The sequence below is a fragment of the Podarcis gaigeae genome, assembly GCF_964106915.1.
Source record: "Podarcis gaigeae genome assembly, chromosome: 18".
Classification (NCBI taxonomy): Eukaryota; Metazoa; Chordata; class Lepidosauria; order Squamata; family Lacertidae; genus Podarcis; species Podarcis gaigeae.
Window position 1 is genome coordinate 11,621,139 of NC_139696.1, and position 12,491 is coordinate 11,633,629.

The following is a 12,491-nucleotide window of genomic DNA, read 5'->3' on the forward strand; positions in this document are numbered from 1 at the left end:
GTTTTGCTGCCACCTTGTGGCCCCTTCGTTCAACGATACCTTTGAGTCTCAGTTACAGATAGGTAGCCGTGTTGGTCTGCCATAGTCAAAACAAAAAAAATTCCTTCCAGTAGCACCTTAAAGACCAACTAAGTTAGTTCTTGGTATGAGCTTTCGTGTGCATGGACACTTCTTCAGATACACTGAAACAGAAGTCACAAGACCCTTCTATATAGTGAGAAGGTGGGGAGGGGTATTACTCAGAAGGGTGGTGGGAATGGGTGATGGGCAGATAGCTGTGATGAGCCTGTTGACGACTCTTAACGACTGCAATAGGTCTTATAGGAAAAAGCAAGGGGTGAGAAGGTATCTGCCAATCACCCATTCCCACCACCCTTCTTTAAGGTGCTACTGGAAGGAATTTTTTTTGTTTCGAGTCTCAGGTTCTGCTTCTACATCCTCATTTTCTAAGCTACCAGGAGGCCCAAATCAGAGAGTCAGTTCTCAGCAACATCCCTTGAGATTTATGTGTGTCTTTGGAGCTATTTACGCGTTTGAGGATGGCAGCTGAAGTTGCAGGCTAGTGGGGGGGGGGGGAGCAACACCCAGAAGGTTCCATCCAGCCAAGTTTCACTCTGAGTACCCTCCCTGAAATGAGCCGAAGCTGTTCATCTCTGCCCATGTGCTCTGATTAGAACCAAGAATGGAAACCAACCCTTTGCTGCCAGGCCCAATTGTCAGTGCCCATTAGCCACCAAAGCTGCACGGGAGCCTCCATGTGAAAGAGCAGTCTACCCCAGAACGTACGGTTCTTAGGGACCAGCAATCCAGAAAGCCAACAGAAGAAATTCTTGGAAAACAGTTCTTTAAATCTGGACAGGCTTGATGATACAAGGTGCTTTGCTTGCCTTCCAAATAAGAATGTTGGGAACCGCTATCATTCCCCCCTCTCTCTTCTTGTATTCCCTGCAGAGCAATGGGTCGAATCGGCGATCAGCCTGCGCTCGTCTCTGGCTCGCCCATCAGTGTCAAGTCCGAACGGGCTTCTCCGACGGCCCCTTGTGGCTCAACTGGCCCCCAGGCCTCTCAGTGCGCCCGCCCTTCGCTCGCTGATGTCCCCATGGACCTACACTCCCGAGACGACTACGTCAAGGCTTACCATTACTCTCTCCTCCTCTCCCGCCCTCTGGCAGACGAGCAGAGGCACCCCGGCGTTCCCCCACGTCGCCCACAACCTGCCATGGATGAGTGGCAGAGATAGTGGCATTCTCAGCATGTTCACATGTACGGATGGAGCCAGGGAGCATCTGCCTGAATGTGGTTGTGTGAATGTGCGAGAGCAGACTTTCTGTGGCCTTGAGCGTTCACAGGGAGTTTTCTCCAAGGAGTTGGGGGAGCAAATTATCCCAGATTTGGGGGAGCAGGCTAGTTTCTCACATGCACAAAATAAAAACAGTGCCAGTGGGTTGTTTAGCCAATGATATTCTACACTGAGTAGACCCATTGGCATTAATACAAATAAGTAATTCATGTCATTTAATTGCAAGGGGTTTCAGTCAATGTTAGTCCTCCTCAGAACAGATCCTTTGAAATGAATCGATATGCATAGCTGTTAACATTTCCCTTTTTTTGAAGGGAAATTCCCTTATTCTGAATAGGATTCCTCGCAAGAAAATGGAAAAGTTGACAGCTATGTGATATGGCTCACTTTGTTCTATTAATTGCAGAGGTCGATTCTGAGTAGGAAGTCACTGGATGAAACCCAGTGGATTTACTCTGAGTAGCCTGGACATTTTGCCTCTTATCTCAGCTCTGGCAAACGTTAGAAGCGTGCTCCCAATTTTAAAATGAAAGCTGGGGATTTGGAGGTTACAGCTCATGGGGAGACGTCACTTCCCTTCCTTGCCCCCCCTCGTGGGCACCCATAGGTGGGGCAATTTGGGAAAGCAACTGAAAGAAAAGATGAGATTGTTGTTTCCCCACTGCCTGTTTCATCTAAATCTCCAGAGATTTGGGAGGAAAGTCCCCCCTCGAAAAAAAAAATAAAAAGGGATTGACAGCAGATTCCAGGATTTATAAAAGCAAATTATTTCACCCCGTTGTGTATAAATCACTTGCGGAATTACTGGCAGCAAGCTCTGGCGAGGTCCCCTGCCTTAGAAAAATGGTTGAGAGGAAATCCACAAAGGAGAAGGACTATCACTGGCAGCTAAATGGAACCTCACTGTGCAGGGGCAGTATACCTCAGAATACAATGGACAATGCCTTTGGTAAGTTTTCTTGTTTTTGAGATAAGAGGGAGAAGACCAGGGAGCCAGGAGGGGAATCCTCGAACCAGGGCCAGTTTGCAACACGGCGAAGAGATTGCACCCCCCCAAAAGTAAATAAATAAATGACTGAACTACATGTAAATCTGGAACATTGCAGGTGTCCGTGGATGTAGCAAATAAACAAACAAATGTCTTGTGCTGTGGGGAGAAAAGCAGGTAAGCCCCACCCCACATAATCACATGACACAGCAGGCACACACTATTTGGATGGCAATTCACGTCAACTTTGGGGGTGGGCAGACCCCCCCAAATCTTTTATTGGGGGGCCATTGAAGGGACCTCGGCCCCTAGGAGTTGGCTCCTGTGCACAGAAGACAAAATCAGGATTGAATATTACCTTCACAGACCTGGGTAAAAAGTAGCAACATGAGTTTCAACAGGGATAAATGTAAGGTTCTTCACTTAGGCTGGAATGCGCAATATAAAGTGGGGGACACCTGGCTTGCGAGTAGTATAAGGGAAAAGGATTGAGGGGTCTTGGTGGACCACCAGCTTAATGTTGAGTCCACAGTGTGATGCAGCAGCAAAAAAAGCTAACTCCATTCTAGGTTGCATCAACAGAAGTCTAGCATTCAGATCAAGGGAAGTCATAGTCCCACTCTGTTCTGCCTTGGTCAGATTTGGATTTGACCAGCCAATTGCCTGGAATAATAGCAGGGCATCTCCTGTTTTCTAGAGAGGGTTTGCTGATTGCCATGCTATCATTAGCATATATGCAAATTGGGCCATTCCTAGCCTGCACAATTCTTGGCTGGGGGTTGTTTGCGTGAAGTCTGGGTTTGCTATGGCAACCGGCAGGTTTTGAATAGAACCAAAGAGAGGTTCATAGTCAGGGTAGAGTGTGTGTGTGTGTGTGTGTGTGTGTGTGTGTGTAAAAGAGGAACTGTGAGGTTGAAACCCTGTTTGAAAAACAATTTCTGCATAAATGCACTACATCGAAGCTAAATCTTGCTATCAGTACATCATCTGTGGTTTTGTTTTTAATTTTAAATGATACCAAATCTGGAACATAAAAAGCTGGTTTCCATTCTGAGTCAGACCATTGGTCCAGCTACCTTAGTATGGCCTGCACTGACTGGCAGCATCTCCTTGGAGAACTCTCTGCTACTGGATATTTTTTAACCAGAGGCTAAAGATTTCCTGAATCTGTGGTGGGTTGGACCCTTTGGGGATCCTCTAACCTTTCTTCTCCATTTCCAAATCTGATCCATTAAAACACCTACAATTGACCAGCCAGAGTGTCTTTAACCAGCAAACAGCCCTGATAGAATTTTTTAAATTATCATTTGTTTTGTTTTTGTTGCGGCTGAACTGAATGCAAAAGGAAAGTTGGCAGATTTGAGGGCTTTAAATACGATCAAACAATTTATATCGTCAACGTAAAAATGGGTGGAAGCCCCCTGACCATTGAATACAATTGACATTTTGTTTTTTAAAGAATATGTTGCTAGTCCACATTGTCAACATCTTAAGATAATGAACACAATGAGACGTTGCCACAGCAGCAAAAGAGCTCAAGTCTAATTAGAACCAGCCTGGTTAGAGTTTGGACTAGGACCTGGGAAGCCACAAATTGGCCATAAAGCTCTGTGGGTGACTTCTCAGCTGAGCCTCCCTCACAGGGGGGTTGTGAGGGTTAAATGGAGAGGGGGGAGAATCCTGTACACCTTGAGCTCTTGGGAAGAAAGCTGGGGGACGTTGTTGGCATCCGCCTGTCTCGAGAGACAATGGAGTGTGCCTCCGGGGGTGAAGTCAAACAACTCTTAGCAGGACCAAAGTGGCCTCCCCAGAGCGCAAGCCTGGGCCATGTTTCTGGAAGTCCTGGGCTGCCCGGATGACAAGAAGGAAAGCAGAGAAGACGTTGGGCACCAGCTTGGGAGTTGCCAGAAGGAAAAGACACCCTCCAACCGCCTTAGGGACCCCAGTCTGGGTTTGTGTAGGGTTTAATCCAGGGGTCAGCAAACTTTTTCAGCAGGGGGCTGGTCCACTGTCACTCGTACCTTGTGGGGGCCAAACTATTTTGGGGCGGGGGGAATTAACAAATTCCTATGCCCCACAAATAACACAGAGATGCATTTTAAATACAGTGGTACCTTGGGTTAAGAATTTAATTTGTTCCAGAGGTCCGTTCTTAACCTGAAACTGTTCTTAACCTGAGGTACCATTTTAGCTAATGGGGCCTCCCGCTGCCGCCGAGTGATTTGTGTTCTCATCCTGAGGTAAAGTACTTCTGGGTTAGCGGAGTCTGTAACCTGAAGCATTTGTAACCCAAGGTACCACTATAAAAGCACACGCTCTACTCATGCAAAAACACCAGGCATGCCCCACAAATAACCCAGAGATGCATTTTAAATAAAAGGACACATTCTACTCATGTAAAAACATGCTGATTCCCGGACTGTCCGTGGGCTGGATTTAGAAGGTGATTGGGCCTGATCTGGCCCCCAAGCCTTAGTTTGCCTACCCATGGTTTAATCCTTGGCCTTTGCTTCCCAGAAGAGATCCCACAAGGCAGTGGAGGTTTAGTATTAGAGTTTTCCTTCTGGCTGGGCTCCCTCCCCAGGTGGACGACCCCACCTGCCCCTCACTCCCCTCTATAGCACATCCAGAAACCGCCTTCTTGACCACTGGACCCCCTCTTGGTCTCGTCCACTCCCTCCGTCGGAGCCTGGCTTCGCATGCAGGGGAAGCCCCTGACTCACGGAGGGTTTGAGACCTCACCTGATTTAGCCAGCCAATCGAAGCTGCTCCCAGGATTGTGGCCGCTGTTGCCTGCTGACAGCGTCTGGGAGCCACAGGTGACAGTTGGGTGCAGGTGGGGACCGAAGGTGGGGAAATGACCCCAGTTGGAGCACAATGTGTCTCCCCCCCCCCCCGGGTACTACCGTTCCCCTAAACACCCCATGCACCTTCTTTAGAAATAAGTGTTCTAATAAAATATGATTTCTTCAGGAGGAATTCCCTTTGAAACTTTCTAACCAAACTCAGTGCAATATTTGGAGTGAATTAAGCCAGAATGAGCTTGGACCAATGTCCCTTTATCCCACTAGAGGTCGCTGATTTCAACCAGCAATCTGAACTGGCCAGTGAATGAGAGGGAGTTTTGCTTTGGATTACTAAATCATTTGAATATTTTAAGGCAGGTTGAGAGGTGAGGGGTCTTCCAGCCACCAATTGGGGGCAGGTGGGCTGCTTCTATGCAGATTTTAATGTCACACCCCCCTCTTTTCATCCATCAGCTGTGAATATATTGATCTAGCTCCTGCCGTTCGGAATTCAAATTGTCCCAGTCAGTAGACTCTGGATACCAGACTTTTCAAGTCTTTTTAATTTGCTGATTTCTCAACCTTCCCCTTTTATTTTAAGCAGCTTTGTTTCATTTGATGGTAAATTTTATTGCCACAGGCTGCATTATTGATCTTATAAAATCAGAATTGTAGAATTGGAAGGGAACCCCAGGGGTCATCCAGACCAACCCTCTGCAATGCAGGAATCTCAGCTGAAGCATCCATGACAGACGGCTGCCCAACCTCTGCTTAAACACCTCCAAGAGAGTAGAATCCACCTTCTCCCAAGGAAGTCTGCTCCTGTCGAAAGGCTCTTATTCTTGAAAGTTCTTCCAGATGCTGAGTCAGAATCTCTTGGTTTTTTCCTCTTATTTCATGGTAAACCTTAACTGTGATTTTATCTCTATTGCATTTTTCACAGGGCACCTCATTGTACACACCTTAGAAACCATAGACTAGCTCAGTCAGCAGAGCACGAGACCCTTAATCTCAACGCCATGGGTTTAATAAATAATAATAATAAATTTTATTTATACCCCGCCCTCCCCGGCCAGAGCCGGGCTCAGGGCGGCTAACACCAGAAAAATTACAGTAGAAACATAATAGGAAAAAACCCCAATTTAAAATACAGGTTAAAATGCAATTTAAAATGCAGCCTCATTTTAAAAGTAGCCCATAGATCAAGACCGTAAGGGGAGGGAAACATAAGGGTCAGACTGAGTCCAAACCAAAGGCCTGGTGGAACAGCTCCGTCTTGCAGGCCCTGCGGAAAGATGTCAAGTCCCTCAGGGCCGTAGTCTCTTATGACAGAGCGTTCCACCAAGTCGGGGCCAGTACTGAAAAGGCCCTGGCCCTAGTTGAGACCAGTCTAACCTCCTTGAGTCTCGAGACCTCCAAAGTGTTGTTATTTGTGGACCTTAAGGTCCTCCGCGGGGCATACCAGGAGAGGCGGTCCTGTAGGTTTGAGCCCCACGTTGGGCAAAAAGATTCATGCTCCCTTCCAACTCTGGGATTCAGTTATTTTGCTGTTCGGTGCTCTATAGATCATTGAAGCAAATAACACGAAACTTAGAAACTTTGCAACTGTGGGATCACATTTTCAATCAAGTTTCTTCTTCTTGTTATGACTTGGGGCAGCTTTGCAATGTAACAATAGCCCATTAGACCACAGGAGAAGATAATGCAGGTTTCCTTGGGGTCTTACTACCGAGGAAGGCTGCAGGGTGTTGGACTAGATGACCCTTGGGGGGCCCTTCCAAGTCTGTGGTTCTATGATTTTATGATTCATAAAGGCTGGGGGACACCTGGCTTACTAGCAGGACATGTGAAAAGGATATGACAAGAAGGAGGCAAACAGAGTCATGCAGAGATGCAACAGCATCACCTCTGCACCTGGAGTAAGTTGACTGTCCCAGTTTAGCTCAGCAGAGACATTTAATCCCTGTAAGGAAGCTGCCTTTTAGTGGGAAGAGACGGAGCAGAGACTCAAACGGGTGCAACCAGCAAGCTCCTCCGGGGGCAAGCAAGTCAACTCCCTCTCTGTGGGGGCTGCAGAAGAAGACTCCAGTTTGCATCTCACACCAAACTGGGAGGGGGAGACAGAATCGGGATTCAAGATTACCTTAGAAGATTGGCGAACTGGGCCCAAGCTAGCAAAATGAATTTCAGTAGGAGCAAATGTCTGGTTCTGCACTTAGGCAGGAAGAACCAGATGCACAAATATGGGATGGGGGACACCTGGCTTGCTAGCAGCGCATGTGAAAAGGACCGAGGGGTCTTGGTGGACCACAAGCTGAACATGAGTCCACAGGGTGATGCAGCAGCAACAAAGGCGAATGCTACTCTAGGCTGCATCCAGAGAAGTCTAGCGTCCAGGTCAAGGGAAGTCATAGTCCCACTCTATTCTGCCTTGGGCAGAACACAGCTGGAATACTGTGACCAATTCTGGGCACTGCAATTTAAGAAGGATGTTGACAAGCTGGAAGGTGTGCAGAGGAGGGAGACCAAGCCTGATGAGGAGTGGTTGAAGGAGCCGGGGATGTTTAGCCTGGGAAAGAGACTGAGACTGAGAGGAGATAGCATTTGGAGATCCAAATATATGAAGGGCAGTCACATGGAAGAGGGAGCATGCTTGTTTTCTCCTGCTCTGGAGGGTAGGACTCGAACCCATGGCTTCAAGTCACAAGAACTGACTAAACATCAGGAAAAACTTTCTGAAGCAAATGTTGTTAGACAGTAGAATGGTCTCCCTCCTTGGAGATTTTTAAGCAGAGGTTAAAACTGTAGCAGGAACCCCCCCCCCCCAATCATTCAGTTTGTACAAACTTCACACACACTCACACTCACACACTGCATAAGCTATGCTTCTGTTATAAATTCATAGAAAATCAACCATACATCGGATTTGCACTGTTCCACTTTTATTTTACTCCATTAAGGAAGGACTACAAAATGGGGAAGGTTTGATACAGGGCAGCCATAATCCCTTCACCATCCCAGCACATCCACAGGAGCCCTGCCCAGTTGCTATGCCAACCCTGATGGTCCTAGACAGAAGACCATCAAGATCACAAAGAACTTGCATATGGGAGTGGATTCAGCACAGGGACTGGAACAAGGGACAATGATCAGCTCTTCCCTCAGGGGGCAGGAAACTGTAAACTCCCCTCTGTCACCTGGAAAGTACTCATGGGGAGGGGGAAAGGGGGAACCAGCCAGGTGACAGGACACTCAGGTTACCACCACAACTCCCCCCTCAACCCCTCCTTTCTGTGATGTATGTATGATGTTTCTGGGAGTGGGCTTGATCTACAGGGTGGGAATTTCAAAAGTCTTTATAACTTTTTATAAACTATTTTTCTGGGCCTTCCTCTCTCCAGCAAGTGAGGGGAATACCCTGTTGCAACAGTTCAATAAAGGTCAAGTCTACAGGCTGCTGTTTTGCTCCAAGTTATCCTGGTTTGTGTCTTTGTTTTTGTCCAAGGGAGCCCTTGGGTTTTTCCATTAACAGTTGGAACAAATGTCAGGTTCTGCACTTAGGCAGGAAGAACCAGATGCACAAATATGGGATGGGGGACACCTGGCTTGCTAGCAGCGCATGTGAAAAGGACCGAGGGGTCTCGGTGGACCACAAGCTGAACATGAGTCCACAGGGTGATGCAGCAGCAACAAAGGCGAATGCTACTCTAGGTTGCATCCAGAGAAGTCTAGTGTCCAGATCAAGGGAAGTCATAGTCCCACTCTATTCTGCCTTGGCCAGACCACACCTGCAGTCCTGTGTCCACTTCTGGGCAGACCTGTTTAAGAAGGATGTTGACAAGCTGGAAGGTGGGTAGAGGAGGCAGACCAAGATGATCAAGGGTCTGGAGACCAAGCCTGATGAGGAGTGGTTGAAGGAGCTGGGGATGTTTAGCCTGGGAAAGAGACTGAGACTCAGAGGAGATAGCATTTGGAGATCCAAATATATGAAGGGCAGTCACATGGAAGAGGGAGCATGCTTGTTTTCTCCTGCTCTGGAGGGTAGGACTCGAACCCATGGCTTCAAGTCACAAGAACTGACTAAACATTAGGAAAAACTTTGAAGCAAGTGTTGTTAGACAGTAGAATGGTCTCCCTCTGGAAGTTGTGGACTCTTCTTCCTTGGAGATTTTTAAGCAGAGGTTAAAACCAAGTCCTAACCCCTGGTGCAGGGTTTGGGACTAGATGACCCTTCCAGCTCTACAATTCTATGATTCTATTATGCTAAACTCTCTTACTTGGGACTAAGCAATTGATCTCAGTTGCTGATAACCAGCTAATGCTACTAGGAAGTAAGACTTGTGGAATCCAATGGCACTTACTCCCCAGTAAGTTGAGTTAGTATTTGCAGCCCCAAAGTCCACCCACTGAAACCAACGTTCCTTAATAGATTTCCAGCGAGTCGACTCTTGAGTAGGACCGACGTTGGCAAATTCGGGGGGGGGGGGGTCTTCAAAAAGCAGCCATGCATAGGATTACACTACATGTCTTTTTATTTTCTTATCATTCTTATTATTTGTATTGTCATTTATTTGTATACTACCCTCCATCCGTAGATCTCAAGGCCTCAGAAGCTTGGGCAAGGAAGGGGAAAGGATAAATTAACTTTAATTAATAGAGGCAAGGAGATAGTCCTGTGGGTTCCTTGCCGCTGCCGATTTCGGCATATTTTAACTTTTTAAAGTAAATAAAAATACTTATCCTGGACTATCGTAACTGAGAGAATGAGTATATGTACCCCAACTTCTATAGTTGCCCTATTGCTTGTTTAGCATGCTCTACATATTCAGTCTGTAGGTGCTTTCACTATATGCTGGTCTATGGCCAGAATAAAGATTTTGATTTGATTTTTTTAAAAATAAATAAATAAATAAATAAAGCTCATATTTTCCTTTCCCAGGGATTTCCCCTCCGTGAATACACATGCCTGCAGTGATGTGTTTGTGTGTGCGTGAAATAAATCTTTAAAAATAAAATAAAATTGAGCAGCCTATCCAACGATGAGGGCGTGAGGACGTCATGCCTTTGCGTGGTAAAATATGAAGAAAACCCCTCTCTTCTCCTTAAAAGAAAAGGCGGGGGAGATTTCTGCAATTGTAATATAGATTTATTGAGGGGTTGGGGAGGCAGCACCAAATACCCCTCTTCTCAATTTCGCAGGGACTACAGCCATATATAAATATATATTCCTCTTTTTTATGTGGCAACAACACCCGGCTCAGACGTCGCTAACCCCACGTAACTCCTCCTCCCTCCATCACATCTCCCAGAATTGCTCGCCTCTCTCATTTCGGAGGCTTTCCCGGATCTAAACCCTGCGCCTCTTTGCGGTGAAGCATCCTTGCTAAGCGGGGGGAGATTGTCAGAGAAGCAGTATCTTTCTCCAGAAAGCATCTTAGCATGTTTTTTCTCTGGGCTCAAAAGTGGTACCCAAGTTGAAAGGATGCGGCTGAATCGGATGGCTCTGGGAGGGAATACCCGGAATTATTACACAACACGCGCGCTCCTTTGAGCGTTTGATGGCTGGAGAGCTGGACTCTAGGATATCTGGCTATTATTATTATTATTATTATTATTATTATTATTATTATCTTTTCTTTCCAGCGACCACCTCAAGAAAAGATGTGTGCGCGCGCACCCACATTTCAATTTTAAAAAAAATGAGTGGCGCTGCCTCCCTCGCTTCTTTTAACCCTTCGATGCTTCCCCCTCCCTCGAGGTTTTTGAACTTGAAACTTCTCCGGGACCCTCTGACGCCCCCACCCCAATCCACTCCTCGTCTCCTTCTGTGCTTCTCTTCGGAATGAATCCGTAGCGCTGAGCGCCTCGTATATTTTTCCTGAGTTGTTGCTTTATTTTCCCTTCCCTCCCCCCCCCCCAGCCTTCTCTCTTGCAGGGCGGGGAAGGTTTTAAGGAGTCCTGATTGGTGAGGTGCGCGCCCCCACCCCTCTATTTTCGGGAGCGTGGGAGGGAGCTCCCGGATGGAAAAATATATATATTCCTAACCCCCCGCCTCTTTTCAGTCCATGCAGCGTCCAGGAGTACAATTGGGTTCTTTTCAAACTGCAGACAATGCCCTCTTGGGGAAGGTCTTTATTTGGGGGGGAAGAGTTCTCTGTTTGGTTTGCAAGACACGTTGGAAGGTGGTTTGGGAAAGGGGGGCAGAAAAGCCCCCCGCTCAGTCCAGCCTCAGCTCTCCCCCCCCCCCCCATTTCCTCACGCCTTGGATCTGTGAGAAAATTTGTCTGGACTTGGAAAGGGGAGAAAAGGGGGGGGGGATAACCCGTCTCTCACACCCACCACCCCCTCTCCTCCTTTTGCAGCCCAGCCAAGCAAAAGCAACCACCGATATATATAATTTTGGGGGGAAAGAAAACTTTGCAAAGCATGAGGCGCTCTGATGAAGTTTTGGTGGGGTTTTTTTTGGCAGGGGGAGGGAGCCTTCCCCCCCCCCCCGCATTGCAAAAGAGGCTGGAATTTCTTAGCTCCTTCGCAATCTCCCTCCTCACCATTCCCATCCTCAAGAAGGTTCGAATATTTGCACTTCTCTTCCTACCCCTCCCCCCCAAAAAATATATATATATGCTTGGCTTTGCAAGCAGACCGAAGGAAGAGGCGCGCCCGAGAAAGCGACCAAGTAAGTGCTGGAATTTATTTCCTTTTTACTCTGGATTTTTTTGGGGGGCGGGGGAGCGAGGGGAGATAACCTGGGGTGGAGGGGAGCAAGGAAAACAATGGGGCGTGTAATGGGAAGTGCTGAGGGTCTCGATCCAGCTCAAGTTCAAGCCCTTTGGAGACCGCGCCAAAAAAACCCAAATTAAACTATTGCTCTAGGAGAGAAAGAAGCGTGAGGTTTCGGTCCTATGCACACTTTACCCGGGAGTAAATCCTGCTGCGCTCAGATGGGCCGGCTTTTTCTTGAAACAAGCCTAGCCAGAAGACGTAAAACCTGAACAGTATTTCCTCACTGACCTAAGAAGGAGACACGTGTCAGGTGTGGCTGTTAAAAGACCCCCGTCGCTTTTCCCCTCGGGTCTTTCTTCTGAGACCCGCAGAAAAGGTTCGAGTGAGCTAGACGACCCTCCCGCAGCGACACACAGCTTCTCCCTCTGTGTTAGGGGAAGTCAGAGGAGACGATATACCATTTTAAATTATTTTTTAAAATTAAAAATATGCATCGTGGCATCAAGTTTCGCTTTGGAAGCATCTCTGGCAGAGACCTTGATCCACTCAGATTTTGTTTCCTGACGCCCAGGTTTCTATGGCTTGGTTTTGCAGCTGGGCAGCCAGTTACCATTAAATCCCCTAAGCGTCCCGTGCATTTGAATTCCCGCTGTTTCCAAGCCCCCTCCCACAGAAAAAACACGTGTTTGTGTGT

General features: G+C 47.3%; 1 protein-coding gene and 1 long non-coding RNA gene across 3 annotated transcripts in view; both read left to right on the forward strand.

Moving 5' to 3' along the window:
- The window catches only part of MEF2B (myocyte enhancer factor 2B), a 33,301-nt gene extending 30,811 nt beyond the window's left edge, over window positions 1–2,490 (forward strand). For both annotated transcript variants that reach the window (XM_083720618.1, XM_083720617.1), the window contains exon 9: window positions 952–2,490. In XM_083720618.1, coding sequence (XP_083576744.1) covers window positions 952–1,240 — 289 coding nt within the window. In that variant the 3' untranslated portion in view covers window positions 1,241–2,490. The remainder of the gene's footprint in view (window positions 1–951) is intronic.
- An 8,630-nt stretch (window positions 2,491–11,120) lies between these two features.
- LOC310835881 overlaps window positions 11,121–12,491 on the forward strand; it is a 53,397-nt gene continuing 52,026 nt past the window's right edge. The window contains exon 1 of the long non-coding RNA XR_014559756.1: window positions 11,121–11,750. This is a non-coding gene — a long non-coding RNA (uncharacterized lncRNA). The remainder of the gene's footprint in view (window positions 11,751–12,491) is intronic.